Source organism: Telmatherina bonti, assembly GCF_933228915.1.
Source record: "Telmatherina bonti genome assembly, chromosome: 21".
NCBI lineage: Eukaryota > Metazoa > Chordata > Actinopteri > Atheriniformes > Telmatherinidae > Telmatherina > Telmatherina bonti.
In genome coordinates, this window is record NC_136630.1 from 22,369,389 (window position 1) to 22,388,481 (window position 19,093).

At 38.4% G+C, this 19,093-nt stretch overlaps 1 protein-coding gene across 1 annotated transcript in view; it reads left to right on the forward strand.

The window, feature by feature from the left end:
* The first annotated feature begins 1,703 nt into the window (after positions 1–1,703).
* LOC306771300 (anthrax toxin receptor 1-like) overlaps positions 1,704–19,093 on the forward strand; it is a 42,104-nt gene continuing 24,714 nt past the window's right edge. The window contains exons 1-8 of the mRNA XM_079260448.1: positions 1,704–1,868; positions 16,144–16,215; positions 17,398–17,469; positions 18,025–18,106; positions 18,205–18,235; positions 18,319–18,392; positions 18,528–18,596; positions 18,740–18,820. Coding sequence (XP_079116574.1) covers positions 1,708–1,868; positions 16,144–16,215; positions 17,398–17,469; positions 18,025–18,106; positions 18,205–18,235; positions 18,319–18,392; positions 18,528–18,596; positions 18,740–18,820 — 642 coding nt within the window. The 5' untranslated portion in view covers positions 1,704–1,707. The remainder of the gene's footprint in view (positions 1,869–16,143; positions 16,216–17,397; positions 17,470–18,024; positions 18,107–18,204; positions 18,236–18,318; positions 18,393–18,527; positions 18,597–18,739; positions 18,821–19,093) is intronic.

Sequence of the window (19,093 nt, forward strand, 5' to 3'; positions counted from 1 at the left end):
TGTGCGATCTTTGTTGTTTTGCTGCAGACTCCATGGTTCCAGTTCCTCTTGATAACATGATTTAGTTATAAATCATACTTTATTGGAAAGTTGGAGAACTTAGCCCAGTTCTTTGCAACAAACTTTATAGTATTAATTCATTGTATTATAACATAGGTGATATTATGGGGTGGGAAGGGATTAAGCAACAAAAAAAAAACAAAACAAAACAAAAAAAAGCCTGTAGCACTTCATGGAAGGATCTGCGTCCAACTGGACAGTCCACTAGTCCACTACGATGTCCTCTACTGTTTGATTTCATGCTTGTGTTGTTCTCACTCATATGCAAGTTGCTTTGGATAAAAGCGTCTGCTAAATGACTGTAGAATAGAATAGAATAGAATAGAATAGAATAGAATAGAATAGAATAGAATAGAATAGAATAGTTATTAATTCAGTTCCCCGTACCCATTTAGTTACATGTAGTCACGGAATACTATTTAGTCCTGGCTAAGAAATGGTAACAAAACTGCTTTAAGCTTTAGAAAAACAGGATTTGGTATTTACCATCTTTTACACACATTTTACTTCCAACAGATGAAAAGGTTGATGCTCTCTACAACTCATCGTTTCCATTTTTTGTTCAGATTGTCTTTATAATCTACTTTTTATTTCATTTAATGTATCCTTTGTGTGCTAAACTAATCTAGCTTGTATTTATGGAACAGCAACAGTCACTGTGCTAATCACTGATCAATAGCTGAATTTGCAGTTGGATTATGTGTGACTTTCTTCCTTATGCTTGCTCTGAAATCTGTGTGTTCAAAGCTTGTAAATAGGCGAATAAACATATTTAAAATGCCTTTTGGTTTATGAAGCTGTAATTACAAAGAATGGTGCTGTTTGCAATTAACATGGGGAAAGGAAACAAATTGTTTGTGTGTGTGTGTGTGTGTGTGTGTGTGTGTGTGTGTGTGTGTGTGTGTGTGTGTGTGTTAGTTAAAGAAGAACGCTGGTGTTGAACCTCCTGGCTTGGGTGCAGGACAGATCAGTGGTACTGATGTTAACACAGCCTCAAGAATGATCATCCCATCCTGTTTGACCCATTCCTCCTAAAATACGCCACTCTGCCACGTGAGGGAGGAGTAAAATGGGCTCTTGACCCATTTTTTTCGTTTGTCTCTCCTCCTCAGGATGAAATATGAAACCTGGTCCACTTCACTCAATTCTGTGCCCCGAGTTCCCAGTTCCTCCAGCTCCAAACGCAGCTCTGCAAAACCCCAGAACTAAACCAGTTTAGTAACTAACAGGAAACTTTTGCTGTTGCTTTTTTTTTCTTTCTTTCTTCCCCCCCGCCCCCCCACGAACCATCTAGTTATTTTAATATTTCCTCACCAGACCGAATTTGGGATTTTTATGTTTTTTTTCCCCACACTTCACATAAAACTTTTCCCTGCTTGTGAATTCTGGATCAACCAAGAAACTTTTTTTTTCTTTAAAAAAAAAATCATTTTAAAGCAACGCTCCAGGTGACCGAGATGCGGCTCGTACTGAGCTCCAAATAATCCACTCCGAAGCATCCCTGCCTGCATCCTTTGTTTTGTTGGAACTCTACACGCTGTGTCTGGGATGTAAAGGGAAAAAAAACACCAAAGAAGACCAACACTGGTTTTGCTTTTCTTTTTTATTCACAAAGGAATAACCCCTTTCCCCCAGCGAGAAGACATCATGGCGAGACTTTTTGTGAACATGCATCTTGTTCTGGTTTTGTTCGGATTATTTTTGCTTTCTTCTCCATGTGCACGAGCAGAGCCGGAGCCGCAGGATGGGGAGGAGGAGGAGGAGAGCTCCTGTCAAGGCGCTTTTGACCTGTATTTTGTGCTCGATAAGTAAGTGGAAAGTGTTTGGCATTGTATCCTTGTGTTAAAAAAACCTGGAGGTTAGACTACTTTAAAGCAGTTTCTTGGTTGAAAAAGTTAAAAAACATTAACAACTGCATTTAAGTTGCTGCTGCATGTCATGGGGAATTAGTTGCACTTGGTATTTGTCATGCTTTTATCGAGGTAAACAAATTTTAATTATACCATTCCTTTTTTTGTTAAAGCTAATGATAAAATGTCAAACTTTTTTTTAAACCCACAATAAAGTTAGTTTTGTGTTTGTGGCTTCCGATACGTAAGGACAATTAATGGCAGTTTTAGAAATGAGCTTCATGCAGCTATATTAATTTACTATAAATACATTTACAAAATAATTAAAAACTCCAGGAAATGGAATATCAATCTGAAGAGCTGTAAATTGGGTTTCTTGATACTTTTCTGGATCTACAATCTGGAAGCCAACTTCAGTCTCGTTTACCTATTAAAAAGCTAAGAGGCTGCTGTTAGCCGGGCTCGAAGTCTGCGCATGCGCGCGCCTTTGACGCCGCCGGCTGACGACGAGGCTGACTTGGAGAAATAGATTTGCTGAGTCAGCACATAGAGAAGCAGATGCAACAGAAATGGTAAATGTTTGTCCAAGTCTTGAAAGCATGCTGCCTTAAATAAAGAGAGAAGAAATTCCAGGAGGCAAAGTTTTTTTTTAACATTCACCCACTCAGGACAAAGTTTTTATTCTCTCTCTCTGTGACCGCTCTGCCATTTCCACTCTCTGGACGCCCACACTGGAAAAATGTGGTCAAGTGGCATCTTAGTGCTGGACTTCCGCAGCGAAAATGTCGGAGGAAAAAAAGGAGAAACTTCTAGAGTTTCTAAGACGCTTTTTGTCCTTTCTCTCTCTTTTTAAGGCATAAGAATTTATCATATTTTTGGATTTTGTATTTGCTTCTACCATTAAACTCATTTCACAAGTTCAGACGATGAAGATGAATGTAACGTTATGCATTCATTTATAATAATAATAATAATAATAATAATAATAATAATAATGATAACAATGATGATGATAATAAGAGTAAAAATTTACCTCCCTGATACACCTACCTGGGGTTCTACAGTATTACTAATAAATGCAAGCAAACAATCTGGATTGTGTAACAGTCTCAGTCAGACAATGAACTCAAACCAGGTGGCTATTATCTTGTTTTCCATTATGACTCACACACACACACACACACACACACACACACACAACAATACTGATGTCAGCAGGAGCATGTTGAACACCTCAGCTGGACATTCCTGCATGTCAGGATTTTATTTTACTTTTGGTCGATGGACAGGTATGCAGAATAGTCATTTGGCTAACTCTGGCACATTTACATGTAGTTGTTTAGCAGTGTGCACTGTCCATTTTATATAAACCTGTCAACAAAATCTGAGCAGGAAAAAATTCACATCATACTAGTTGTTGCACTCCTCTCATCCTTTGGCGTCACTTGAAGCAAGAGCATGTAACATGGTTGGTTTTACATTTATTTTTTAACTTTACAAAGTTCTTCTGTCTTGTCAGGGATACCTAAATTTAGCTTCAAGAGCTAATATCCTGCAAGTTTTAGACGCATCCCTTCTACAACAGAGCTGAATCAAACCAGTGGCTCGTTGCCAGACCTCTACGGAACTGAATGACATGTGGATGAGTGAATTCAACCATTTTATTCAAGGGCTGCATCTAAAACTTGCAGGATAGTAGCTCTCAAGGACTGGACTTGGGCACTCTTGTTGTACATAAAGAAAACAGAATTCACACAACTTGTTAAAAGGGTGCTGAGAAGGCAGAAGCAGAGCATGCTCCTAGAACGTTCATCCATCATGCATGACAGTGGATCCCAGTCTGCTGGGAGCTTTATGATGACATCATTACCAGCAGACAACTAAATTAGCCTTCAAAGGGACAACTCTGTTACAAATCCATAACTTTCCAGCCTTAAAACTCAGTGTTTTTGACTCTTTCTGATGACAAGCTGTCATTTATTATGTCCAATCTTGGAGCCAGAAATAACCTGAAACGTCACAAGGCAGAGAAACCAAACTTCATAATCCCCTTTTAATTTTAAATTTTTTATTTTATTTTATGTGGATCAATATTAGCTTGCAGCAACTAGCTGCAGCTATTCTTCCTGGGTCATTTGTTAAATACAGTTAAGATTAACATGTAGCTTATTCATGTTCATATTTGACAGCTGCATTTCTCTTTATGGCATCACATCACTCCAGAAACTGGATTTAGACACTTTGGCCATTTTCAAAGGCCATCATGGCTGATTCAAATGCCAAAGGAGGTATTGGAGGAAGAAAGGAAAAGAATGAAAGTCGTTATCAGAGATACAAGAGTCAGCTTGGGACTGACTTTTACTGACTGGAAAGATCTCAGAGAAGAGACGGGATGCAGAATTAGTCTTGTTGGAAAGGGGGGGGGGCAAACAAGTGTTAAAATTTGCCAAGTTTAGTTGTTGTATGATGATATGTGTTTTTTAATGGGTTGTCTCTCATTAAACCAAGGAACTCACTACTACCAGTTGTTGTATGTTTACTGTCAGTGCTCTGAAGAGTCCAACTTACTCGACCGGGAAGTACAACTACCACCTAAGGGACTAGCCTGTAACTACAAACACATGAACATTTCACACGTTCTTCTATTACACTTTATCTGATTGGACCATAATTGCTTAATAGCAATAAATAGTGAGATTATAGACTCACTTTTGACTAGAAAATTGATGTTAGCTCCACACAGTTATTTTAATCCCATCAAGACTTCCATGTCAGACATGGTCAGTAAATGTTTCTGTAAAGAAAATGTGCATTTTGCCAAGTTGTAACTCTGGCAGGCTGATTAAAAGTGAAAATCAACACGTACTTCAAGGTATTTTTGTTCTTATCAATGCCATGCCAAGCTAAACACTTTCTCATTGCACATAAAAAACAGATATTTGCAGGTTTTCTGGGGTTTTCTATAAAGAGAGTTTTGCAGCAGGATGACCGCTGGTACACCGGAAGCTTTCACACTCCGAAGTACAGAAAAGAACTCTGTGAAAATGGAGGACTAAGTCTTCATGGCCACCCTGCTGGAGCACCTTCTTTTTGTTTACCTGTTTTTAAAGTAAATTCTTGCACTGGCTCTTTTACTGTCTCACACACTAGTGGAGCTTTGCCAGAAATGGGGAGGAGTGAAACAAGTGAGCACAGGAAGCAACTATGTTTATGGAAAATGTGGTGCCAATTTGAAGCGGAGAATGTTGCACACAGCACCTTTAAAGGCCCGATTTTGCATTTCATGTCTTGAGTTCGTATGAGAAGAAAAAGAACAAGCTTTACAGAACTGTGATTCACCCAGAAATTTAAAGCTTCTCATCCAACTTACATGGCATTTTCACAATCACGTCCACCACAGGAGTTGATCCGGATATCAGCGCTGCTGTACTCGGTGAACTTTCCTGGTATTTGATTTAAAAAAAAAAAAAAAAAAAAAAGCACAAAACATCAAACTGCTCCACAGATGTGGAGAGTTGAATGTGGCCTGTACTGTAAGGTAAACACTGACACATGCTGCAAATAAGGAAACAGCAGATCCCCCCAGCAGTGTTACATGCTATAATTAGCACTGTTACGTGCTTTGATGCTAACTCTGAAGGGATGACTAACAAGACATCGTTTGTGGACTTCAAACAAGAGGAAGCTCATTAGAGTCACGTCTTGGCCCTTTAAAGCTGTTACACATCCCCGTTTCTCAGGTCTGAGCTGGTTTATGAGGCACAGTCTGACCTCGGTGACCTAGTTTGTCTATATGCAGGACACAAACATCACTGAAAGGAATTTGTGAGCGCATGTAGCCACTTTAAAGGGGTGCTATGATGGTATTTCAAGTTTTCTGAGCTTTCTACAGTGTTACAGTGTTGAATCCTCATCAGAGATGTAAACGGCACTGTTTTTTTTAAGCACCTAAATGCATGTTTGAGTTTGAGTTTGAGTTCCAGCACTCTCTCTGTTTGGTTTCCATTTTCCACGCGTCGTTTTAGAGAGTTTTTTCTACTTGGAAATCCTTGTGACGTCCCGGGGGATAAGGTTCGGTGATTGGTTACCTTCTACTGGTTAACAAGGGCATGTACAAATACATCAGGCGGGTGGAATACGTGGGATAAAGTTATTTCCAACGATGGCTGGTGAGTTTACCAAAGAGAGACATCCTGCTGCATTCGTTGCTGTGGGTTGCTGTTTTCCACTTCGTTTTCAGGGTCTGATTCAGTTTCCAACATGTAGGGCTGTATGCTATGTGTTGACATTGTATTTTGCTTTTTTTTTATTGAGTTCATATGAGCCTAATCCTTCTGTTTATGAGACGTTACAATGACGGTGAAAGCAGCTGTGGGGCGTGCTCCCGATGTAGTGCAGTGGCGGGAGGCTAAATCCACTCGTTTTGCCCACAGGCTGATCTGACAGTCTACGGAGAGGGTCGGTCTGAAGTAAATAAAGATTTGTGACAATAACTCGATCAATCCCAGCCCTTCTGGTCTCAGAAATAAAAATGAATTAGCCTGAAATGCACATAATAGTTCCACTTTAACTACAGGTGTCTGAAGAACTATTGCAGAGATTTTCACAAAATTGGGTTAAAATTGAAATCATTAATTGGTTTTTTTCAAAACTTTCTCCTGTTTTCAAAGACAAATTCTGAACCATTAAGCCTACAGGCTCTGCTTAGACACTAACTCACAAACTAACAACGCTAACATGACAGTATTTAGCACACGTATGTGAGTCGGTACGCTAAATTTCTAATTAGCACTGAACATAACATACAGTTAAAGTTGTTTGTTGGTTTTAGCTTCAGAAATGTGTGTCGTAGGTGGGGAACAGGATCTAGACTTTGTAATGGAGGAAGAAACTGCAGCTTTGGCTCATAAAGTGGACTCCAAAAGCAGTTATTGCAGATTAGGGAGGATGATGTCATGCCATGGCTCATACATTCAGGGCTTGCTCAGATATTTGGCTGGCCAGCGTGTGAAGGGTAGAGAAGGTGGCTAATGGTTGTATGGCTGCCAGTGTGAATGTGGGACATCTGGGAAGGGTTTGGAAAATAAGTGTGTTGGAGAGAGGCATGAGACTGTTACGCTGCTCTGTATGAAGGTTGGGTTGAGTCAGCCGGGTGAGATGCAGTAAAACATATCTCATAGGCCTAAAAATTTCAAATTGGTTCAATTTTCCCTTTCAGCCTGAGCAACGGTAAGGTTGCTTAAGGTAAAGCAACGTTTGGAAAGAAGGAACTTCTCCATAGTTCCTTACGTGTTTCCATTGTTTGTGTCTTCACCACAAGAACCTCTGACCAAAGTAGGTCTCATGTTTGCAGTTAGTTGCAATTTCCTTCTGGGATAAATGAAGTATTTTTCATTAATTCATTCCTTCGTTTCGTATTGCTGAGTGAAGACTCAGAGTCACGATTCAGAGGCAGGAAGAAGTCAGAAACAAACAAACTAATTACTTACTGAACAAATCGAAAACAGAAACCCTATTGTGTGCGAGTTACAGACGTCCAGAAACAAGAAGAAGAAGTAAAAATGAACAAAATGTGCCATGGATGCAACACAGAAGCTTTACAAATACAACCGACGTGCACAGAAACCAACAAATCCTGGAGAACATATGAGAAGTGACAATCAGACACATCAGATTACTGTACCTGTCCAGCAGAAAGCTGCAACTGCTGCGTCGTGTATGAAGTCCCTCTCTGTCTGCTAAACGCTACATCAGTGTAGACTCTTCTTGGCTATTTTTTCCTCCCTCTTGTCGGGCAAGATCCCGGGAATGATCCCCTGTCGTCTTTGCTTGTTTCTCCTCCTCTCTTGAAACCGGCATGGCTAAAATGCTTAAGGCCTGCAAGTTCGACTATGGTATTCAAAGATGGCGATACAACATGACAGCCGACTGCTGAGTGTCCTGGAACTTATATATTTATAAATAAGTCATTCTAAGCTACAATAAAGCTTTCATTTGGATGCGACTGCGAATAGACTTCGGTAAAATTTGTATTCATGAAAGCCGTACTTGACTTTTTACTAATAAAAAGCCAAATGAGTTATACACTGTGCCTTTAACGTATTGAACTAATAGTACAAAATGTCCAAATTACGACATAAACCAGCTAAGACTGGATTAATCTCGGTAGACACACAGGTAACAATTACAATAATGGTACAAATGATGGACTTAAGTAATGTTTAACTCATGATGAACTAATGCATTAATTTGTGAAGACTTTATGATGAATTCCTGTTGCACATAATGAACTAAAGATGACCTCAATGTTGATTCATGTGATTACTTGTACCCTAACTGATCATCAATTGATGAACATTAGTTTACTGTTAATTCATCGAAATTCTTTTAATTTTTATTTAAAGCAAGATACACTTAAAGAAGTTCACTTAGGTAACATGGATATGTAATATGTAATACCACTGTATTAATGCAGTGATATTACATAAAGATAAGACGCTGGTACGTTAAGGAAATGATTTATATCAAATACATAGTTCCTTTAGTAACAACACAAAAAAACAAAAAACCTACAATAAAGCTTTATTAATAGTCACTCAGTGCTTTTACATCCATGTTCACCCAGGTGAACTTTTTTGAAGGTGTCTTGTATGAATAAAAATGAAAATGCAGAGAATTTAATATGTTTTTATTTAAACTGGCAAATATGTCATCATATTGATGAGTTAACAGTGAACTAATGATCAAGTAAACACATGAATCAATGTTGAGATCATCATTAGTTCATGATGAGCAACAGGTCTTCATTAATAAATATATTAGTTCATCATGAGTTAAACATGACTTACGTATATGATCTGTACCATTATTGTAAAGTGTTACCAAAACATATCAAACACAAGCCGTCCAGTAGCTGTGAGATATTTGATGTGAAATAAAGAGACCAAGAGATCCACATTTCCATCTAAGCTAAACTGCGACCATGACTAAAAATATATCAGATTAACTGTTGAATTAATAAACCACAAGCCCTTAAGTTCGATGACGCCTTCCTGTATCACCTTTTGCTATACATCAGAGCAGGAGTGCAAGTTAGGAAGTTTTTGTGCTGATTCAGAGCAGATGTTTAATATGAAACACATTTCCAGAGGAGTGGTTTGGGGGGGGGGGGATTGCAGACCAAAATTAGCTTTTTTTTTTTCTTCTCATTTTCATTCCTAATCCCCCAAATATCCTCTCAAAACAATCATTTACTGCATTACTGGTGTAAAAATGCACCAGTCTTCCAGTTACCAGCTGAGTGATCCTATTAATAGCTCTGAATCTCTGGAAACTGGACTCAGTCAAATCAAAGCCACTTAAATGTTTGTCTCTATTTTTGTTGAATGTTTCTGTTGTTGTTGTTGATGTCGTGACAAGTTAACACTGATGAGACTTTGACTCATGCCGTCTGGATCCAGACATGTCAGCGGAAAAAGTGCAGCTGCAGTCTGTAAATACTTTTGATATGTCTGAGTACGCTCTGGCTGAGGAATGACACCCCTACTGTGTTTCGTCCACTCGCCTCTTCCAGCACGGTGCTTTTGTGTTTACAGCAGGAAGACATGTCCAGTGAAACGATCTCCTGTCCGTATTTAAGGGATTTAGAGAAAAAAATAGAAAAGGTTTAAAAAGTTGTCATTTCATCTCTGATATTTGGAGACTTCTCTTACATAAGAAGTGTGTTGTACAGCACACATCCAGATGTTCAGATATAAAAACTATAAAATATGAACAGAACAGATGCACAACGTTAGCTGTGTAATTATGTAGAAAAGACTTTTTCCGTCGTTGTTGTAAAAGTAGGTTAGTGGTTTTAAGCAAACAAATCCTTTTTCCCACTCAGTTGAACTGAAGCATCATCATTGGTTACAGGCTGGGGGGGGGGGGGGGGGGGGGGGGGGGGGTGTAGGCCCAGCTAGAGCAGCAGACGACCTCCAGAGTGGAGGAAAGGGTTTTTTTCTTCCTTTTTTAACACTTTTACCTGTGAGAATGGCGCTGAGCAACAATTTTTTTCATCCTTGAAGAGAATTTTCCCACATGCCATCAGCCTGTTGCCATCAGAGGGAGAAAGGCCAGTTGGTTTAAACAGAGTTTAAACAGACCTTTCTGTGTGGAGTTAAAATATTCTCCTTTTGCATGTGTGGGAATACTGACTTGTTAATTTGGTTGCTCTAAATTCTAGTGAATGGTTGTGTGGTCCTGGGATGGACTGGCAACCTGTCCAGGGTGAAACCTGCCTCTCACCTGCTTATTGCTGAGATAGGCCCCAGCATCCCTGCAGCTCTGAATGGGAAAAGGTTGTTTACAATCCACATTTTAGGTAACACAGCTATCCATCATAAAAGCATACAGCTTCAATATTCTGACACAGCACAGATTTGTTTTAGTTACAAAAGTCATATCAAGATCAGCAGACCCTCATTATGATGCAATTTCCTTTTGCTTTGTCTTCTTATCTGTTGTGCTACTCTGTATATTCTGAATTAGGTTCTCATTGCTTGACAAAATAAATGTATGAAAGCAAACACCCCGAAACATTGCTGCAAATCTCTGAAAAATTCTCATCACAAACTTATTCCTCATCCAGTGAAGGAAAAGCTCGCATGACAGCCAGCTGAGACAGTGGAAGGTTTTCACACCTGCACACATTTTATACTCTTCAACATTTATTGTCCTTTCGTGTTGAATTCATATTCTTAATTTAGGTTTACACAACAACACTTTTTTGTTGAGTTTACGAAAAAAAAAAAAGGTTCATGTTCAACGACCTCAGAAATGAACTTTGGGTGCATTCACATTAGTATAGTCCGCTAGACATGGTCTGATTGGGGACTGGGCTCAGTTGTAGGGGGGTGTATCCATTTGGACCGAGATTGCATTCACACAGCACTTTGGTCAAACACGCCAAACCTCTTCAATAATATATCCCCATTCCCACCAAAGGTGGCGCTGCTCTAGTATCTAGCAAAAGAGAGGACAAGAAGAAGAAAACTCTATGGTGCAAACATAGAGCACGAAACTACCGCTGTTTTGGATCTTTTGTTTAGTCTCATGCAAGTATTCTACAGAAATACACTGCAACAATGATCGCAGTATGAACAACAGACAAGGCAGAAAACTCTTAACGCCATCGCTATGTATTTACCCACAATGCAATTCTATGTAAAATGCAGGAAGTGACATTTTTTTGTAGTCCGCTTCCTGTATTTGGCCCACTTGAAACGGGCCGAGGCCTGCGTTTGTAGGAGGACCAAGTCCGCTTCTTTGGTCTGAATCAGAATTCGTTTGGAGCATTCAGAGCTCCCCAAACCAAGTGGACTTTCCAAGCAAACAGACTCAGATTTGAATCAAAAAGGCTGATGTGAACATGCCCTTAAAGAGAGCTGAGGTTTTGACCATATGTAATGCAAACCTGTTGCTGCTGCTCGGCAGGGTTCAAGCCCAAATTAATCAATCAAACTTTATCTATAAAGCACTTTTCATGCAACCTATTTTTTTAATAAAAACAATTCTGCATATTAAAATAAAGTCTTTACACACCAAAATACACGCCTAAAGAAATGAAATGTTAATTGGTTTTAATAAATAAGATAATTTTCCGGAGTTATTTGAAATTTTAATACCAACTTCTGGGTTGCACCCTGCTGTAGTGGTTAAATCTTTTCATCAAAGCAAGAAGGTTCCTGGTTCAATTCTTTGCCTTTCTGTGTGGGGTTAGCATGCTGCATGTGTGAGCATGATTGATTGTTTCTCTCGCTGTGCTTGCCACGTGATGGACTGCTGACATGTCCAGGGTGTACTGTGGTTTTCACCGAGTAGCTACTGTGACAGGATCCAGTATCCCACCACCCTGCATTTAAATAAACAAGTATAGAAAATACTCAAATATAGATTTCTCAACAACAGAATGAGCAGTTGAGAAAGGGCAAGCAGCTGCACAGCATTACTGAGAAAAATCAATAAGTAGAAACGATGGTTTGTCTGCTTAAAGTGAGAAGGTAAATCACACAAACTAAACACTTTCTTAGGGAAATTTTCACATTAACATGAGGTTTTTCAGCTGAAAGACATGAATATCTATTATAACTGTTGAATTTAACATTCAACCTTGAGTTTACTTGAAAAAGCTCTGCAGCTGATTGTCTTAATTTTTAAAATTTGCTTCACTTTTCACCTTCTTTTCACATTGTAATTGCTTACTTTAAACATTTCAATTTGCTTTTATGATCAACATTTTTCAGTGTTGTCATTTCGAGACAGTGTAACATTAAAAGTAATTCTGATTAAGGTTTATTCTCTGCAAAAACTGGGATCAATACTTATTATTCGTTTACATCTTAATGTGTAGGTTTGTTTCCCAGTCAGGCTGAAAAAGGCTGAAGAAAACCAGACTTGACCTTAAGGGTTAAGTTTTTATTGAATTAACGTGGAGTTTCCTCTGACTTTTGAGCCAACATATTTTTAATATCATCTCACTCCCACTGCTGTCGTTTTTACCAACAAAGCTTTTCATATTTTCTTTTTTCTCTTTTTCCTTTTTTCTTGTGTCTGATATTTTCTTGTCACATGGCACTCAACCAGACATATGGTTTTCATCCTGTTCCAATGGAGGAAATACTGTCACTTCAGTGATGAGTTGCCGTTACATAACCTCACACAGCTTTTGTTGCTAAATTGTGATGGCGCTTTACTTTATGATTACAAACCTCAAACTGCTGAACTTTTATGCTCAAATCCGGCCATTTCATCTACTATTACATCTCTTCCACATTGTTTGGACAGGTGAGTGAAACTGCAAGCTAGGTCTTGGTCCCACGACTGAACGCTACCTCAGACAATTGAACTGTTCCAATGCAAACGAAAGCCTGCGGTTCAGAAATGAAGATAAGCAGCTGAAAGCCAAAGGTGGGAGTCCTCAGATTCACCTCATGTTAAATAAATACTTCAAAATGATCCCCACACCTCTAAATGAGTATTAGCTGCAGTCTCCACAGACTATGTCCTTTTTTTTCCCTTTTCTGTTGCTATAATGGAAAAAATTGCACAAGACACTGGCTCTTGCTTTTCGCTTTGGTCAGAGAACATGTGTAGGTGTATGTGTGCAGTCCTTTGGTGACTATTTCTGATTGCACTGCACATTTTGTTGAACTAAACACTCCCTCCTTTTACCTCAAGATTTCTTTTAAATGGTGGGAGGATTTTTTTTTTTTTCTTTTTAGCTTGTAAAGTCCTGTGTTTTCCTGAGTCTTTGCTCAGTCACTGGAATGTAAGTCTGGATGATGAAGAACAACTCATGTCATCAAAAAAGCAACAAGAGAAAATGCTGACATATGACTTTATAACTGTTTAGACAAGGCGATGACAATGAAACTTCTACAACACAGTATGTAAATGTCATTGTGGAAATCTTTGTTGTGTTTGCAGTTTATATTTCTAGCACAAGTGACCCCTGAGAACCAAAACTTGATCCTTTAGCGCAGCGTTCAACTTATTTAGAGCTTGTTACACACTCATGAGAAGCAAGTACTTTGTTCTTGCTCTAGAGACCATGAGAACACGACAATTGTAAACATTATGTTTAACTTAGAACAGCGAAAATGCAGAAGTTTCATACTTTTCCATGTTAACCATGTCCACCTCAGTTTTCTGACTAATCACGCAGTACTTCTGAAAGCCACCCTGAGAAGAACGTTCTGCAAGCCCAACGTGTTGACAACTGTCTTCAACCGTGTCCACAACAGCAAAATGATGCCATTTTCTTCTCGGGGCCTCAAGAACAAGAAAAAATGTCTTTGATTCTCACGGAGTGTTTTGCAGGCTTACGACTCTGACCTCCTTTTTAGCAGTTTTCACAATCAGATGGTTTGTTTTGCTTGATGTAGCTGTTGACAAAATTAGAGGTTTAGGTCGTATTCACACTGACACTGTGGTGGCAGTGTGTGGCACTTTAGTCTGCTTTGAATGAACCCTGGTCTGCTTCCATGGTAGTGTGCATTTGGTGTGAATGTGCATTTGAACCGTGGTGTGTACCAAAGAAGCAAAGTGGTTAACTTGAAAACTGTGGGCATGCATCAAGGTGTCACATGTCACATAACTCACTGCCTGTCCTGCTGCTGCTCATAGTGGACAAGTTCTGTCAAAACCGAAACCCCAAGACTGCAGAAACTTGATGTTGTGCCATTGTTTACTTGAACAAGTTGTTTTCCGTCCAGTCCAATCAATGAGCTGTATTTCCTTCTTTCTTGTTGGTCAGTAACCTTTCTACTGAATAGAAAGGCCCCATAAAACAGTTGTAAATGTGTGATGTTGTTCAGGCAGTTTGGTTCGCTTGAGTGAAGTGCAGTGTGAAAGCAAATCAAACCAAATGAAAAACTTTTTGGAATATCCCACCCAACTGAACCAAGTCCCCCAGACTGTCCTAGTGTGAATGCGCACATGGAGAAGTAACTATACCTAATTTTCTAAAGTGTCAGACTTTAGTCATACATTATCGGGACGGTATAATTCTTCTTTTAAAAACATTAAACAACATAACTGTGGTAGCTTAGCTGGTTTGTTTGGTTCAGACTTTGGGCCTTAGCTGCATATGATCAAATATATGACCTTAGCTGCTGGTCTCTTTCTTGTCAATCTTGAAAAAACACTGAAAATTCTTGCCAACAAGGAAGCAAAACATATCTTTTCCAAACAAAGCATGTAATACAAATTTTAGAGTCAAGTTTGACATGATTTAACAAACAACTTTAAATGACTTTTGCATAATGGGGAAATTCCCTGGTATTCACTGACTGGGTCTTCCCCCAAACCTGGCCAAGTGAAACCTCCATTTCCAAGCAATGAAACATAAACATTACACTCAGTTGCAAACAAATGTCAAAATAATTTTTTTCCCTCTTTTTTATAGTTTGGCCACATTTATAGTGCTGTTTTTCCCAAGAAACCCAGGGCATTTTCTGCATCTATTCAAATATCCAAATGATTGTCATAAATAGAACTGAAAACAAATGTGAACTATTTTATTGCCAGCTAAAAGCACAACAAATTCGAAATCGCTTACTTGTTATGTCAGATTTCAGCTTCCTTAATGTTGTGTGAACCAGTACAGAAAGTAAAAAATGTTTTGTAAGATTCAGTTTTCCCATTTCTTCCATTCAAACTCATGCAAAACAAAACAATGTGACATTTGTTTTGCATGCTATTCAAGGTATTTTCTGTTTGAAGTCTTGACAAACTCAATGTAGTTTGTTCCATTTTGTGGTTTCATCATTTAGTCAGTGAGCTGAATCAGCGTCACTCAATACTCTGAAGAAATCTCTAGTTTTACCACAGTCAGTTAGCTCCTGACAGACACTTTGGTGTCATTAGCAAGTGTATGAACTTCCTAATGAAGCTAGAGGAGATGGAGAGATGGAGTTTTTTTTTTATTTTTTTTTTATTTATAGTCCAGTGTTGTACAAGTTCCCCTGCTGAGACAAGGATCTAACCCCCAGGGCCTCATTCAGGACTCAGGAGGATGCTAAATTATACTTTAGCCTCCATCACTAGATTATTTTACTTCACCAGTACACCAACGGGGGCGTATTGCAGTGCAGGCTAATCATTTTATGCTACTTCACCAACATGCTGTGGTTTTTGTAACACATTAACCAAATGTCTAAATTCTAACTAAAACGCAAGTTTTATTTTCTTCCCTTTCATGATTAATAACAGTTGCAGGATGTGCTAGCTTAATGATTTTTTGCTAATGCAGCCAAACTAGTTAACACAACTTGTTCCAATGGTGAATACAAATATTTTTTTCTTTCTGGTGAATAAAAACAGAACACATTTTTGCCAACATTTGTAACAGTGTAGAGTTAAAACAAGTTATAAGTGTTTTGTTTCACCTGGCATTTATACAGCTTCTGCTCCATGCTGAGGAGCTAATGTTTTGACCCCCAGCTGTTGTTGGCAAGCAAGTCTGTAATTTTCTTGTTTGACTGCTCTACCATATGGAGTTCAGTGTGTGTCTGTTAGATAGCTTAAACATTGGTATTTTTGTGACTTAAAGTCTTCTTAAACAAATGTAACTCAAACACATATAGTACCATCATAATTTTGTTGGTGCATTTAAATTAAGCATGTTAGCTAAAAACACTGAACGGCAACAGCAAAACATAAATGTTTAATTTCCTTTTATTTTTATCTGCAGGTCTGGCAGTGTGAAGGATCACTGGAATGAAATCTTTGAGTTTGTGGAGAATTTAGCTGAAAAATTCAAAAGGTAAGAGACACTTAACCAACAAGTCTGCAAACATGCTAGCTAATCCAAAATAAGATACATTAAAAAAAAGTTGATGGCATAAACAGACAATGCACTTTAACACAGAAATGTCTGGAAACCTAATTGTAGGTCTCCCAACAGTCTTGTTGCCTCGAATTCAACTTCCTGAAGCCCTGAGATATAGCTCACTAAAGAGAAACACACACTTCACACAGCTATCGCCATGTCAAACTGCTACAACTGACCATATGCAAAGTCACTTAGCATCTAGGCTAATGATTAATTCAGGAACCATGCTGATGTACGGGGACTTTTAGACGATCGCCTTTTTTGTCCACAAAGGCTTATATGACAAGTCTTGGTTTTATAGTCCTTTTTGTTTCCAGTTGCTGCTTTTTTTTTTTTTTTTTACCCAAATGCTACTTAGCTCACTAGAGACTAAAAAACATCCATTCGACTATTTTTAATGCATTTATAGATGTGGTTAATAATGTACATTGTTCCTGTCTAATGCTTTAAAGTCTTTATATTCCTCATATGTGATTGACATAACAATAACAGTGTAAGGTTTTGCGTGAGAAAACTTAAACTGCTAATATCTGCCTTACCTTACTGTCTGTGGCAAATTACACAGCTCCAGATATCTTTCTCTATGGACATTACTAATAAACAAAAACATCCATATAGAAAGATATGGATGTTTATGGTAATTAATGGTACCAATAAACAAAAACATCCACTTCTGAAACATTTAGTGACATAGTCTTAAGATCAACATTTTGGTATGGTCAAGCAATGTGGTTTTAAATTCTGGACACTGGTGTGCACATGTTTGTGTGTAGTGTTGCCTTTACAATAGTCATACTGTCTATTGGGTCACAAACAAATTAAGTGAAATGAGTCTGTAATTGTAGTCGTGAAGAATATTTCTTGCAAGCGCATGTTGGACTATTCCTAGAAAGTCTGTGATCCAAGTAAAACAGTATGTTTTTGTTCTGGCAGTAGCTAAAAGTTGAGCAAGATCCCTGTGACAAGTCTGTTTGTGTTGAAACATGATATTTAGTCATAAAATATTGACATTTACCTTGACAGTGTCTGACATTTCATCATCTATTGTTACTATATGGGAGAAGCTGATGTATAAAAGCTAAAATAATGTTTTTGTTTTTTTTTCTGTTCCAGTCCCATGCTGAGGATGTCGTTCATAACATTCTCCTCCAGATCATCTACCATCATGAAACTGACAGAAAACCGGTAAATTAAGAAGGATATAGCAGATGTTGTCATGCAGTTAATAATAGGGCACATGCACTATTCCCCCTGTGGAACTCATTTTTTAAAAAATCTTTTTTTATGTTGTATTTATTTATTTATTTATTTATATGCTAGAGCAGTGATTCATGCCCTTCTTTCCCCTGGAAATCCCAGTGACAAGCTGTCCCTCCCACTGAACTGGCAAAGTAGAGGTCCAACTCTCATGATTTATTTGATAAACATGTGTAAACATCAGTAAAACAAAATTTAGTGTGTTATCAGAGCTTTATTGGGGAAATTGGACTATAAAGACAGTCTAGGCCACTAGTCAGTTAAATTTGGGCAATAAAGCACCGTGGCTTTTCATCTCTGTTCTCAAATTCAATGTTTAATTGTACATCACATGACACTGAATGATAATTTCCAGGGGATATCTTACTTCACATGAGTGAGATTACAATGTAGTTTAGCAAAAATCTAATTTTGTACCTCTGAACTTTTTTGGAAACTAAGTAGAAACAAACTTTTTCAAAACTGTTTTTTCTTCCTCTACAGAGTAAATATCCGAAAAGGTCTGAACGCTCTTAAAAAAGAGATTCCTGGTGGAGACACGTTCATGCATCTCGGGTTACAGAGTGTAAGCTTACATTACCATGCCACACAAACACAAAGTCAGTCAATGTATTTACTGTATCAGTCCTTTTGGTCTAACAAAGAACATGTTTTTATTTAAAGGCAAATGAGCAGATAGTCAAGGAGAACTTTGGTAAGCATCTAATAGCTACTATGGTGTCAAGCCTTTCTTGAGACAACATTGTGTGTAACAGCTTGACCACATGTGTTTTCCAGGCACAGCCAGCGTGATTATTGCACTGACAGATGGAGAGCTGCAGGAACAACAGCTCATCAATGCACAAAAACAGGTAAAAAAAACAAAACCCTGATTTCACAGGTCACATACAGAGAATCCAAAATTCTCTTATCATTGTCCTGAGTTGGTATTTGGGGGGGGGGGGGGGGGGGATTTGTACTGAGAATTTAGCCTGTTTCTTCTCCAGGCGGAGACAGCCAGATCTCTGGGAGCAATCGTCTACTGTGTTGGTGTCAAAGACTTCAATGAGACGCAGGTGAAGCTGTTTTAACACAAAGTTATTTTTTTTAACCCAAAGCTTATTGTCATTTATGATCATTTTGTTGATTAAGTCTTCTGCTTTTTTCTTTTATTCTGTATTTTTTTTTTTTTTTTATCTTTGCCTCTCTCCCATCGTAGCTGGCCACCATTGCAGACACCATAGAGCATGTGTTTCCTGTGCTGGGAGGTTTCCACGCCCTCAGGGGCGTCATTGATTCGGTAATTTATCTCTTTGTCCAGAGAAAGTCCCTTTTCTCTGTAGCTAGATCTCTGAAACATGTCACTCTGACATCCATACTTACATTAACCACTGTTGTCTTCTTTCTTCCATGTTTGTTGTAAACTTTACTTGAGTCACTCAGTAAAAGGATCATATTTAAGATATTGCTGCTTCTTTTTTTTTTATTTTACCAAGTCTTTCCACTCCTTGCATAGAGAAGACCTTTACAAATCAATGGTTTCAGCCCAGTTTCTGCTCACTGGGTTTCACCA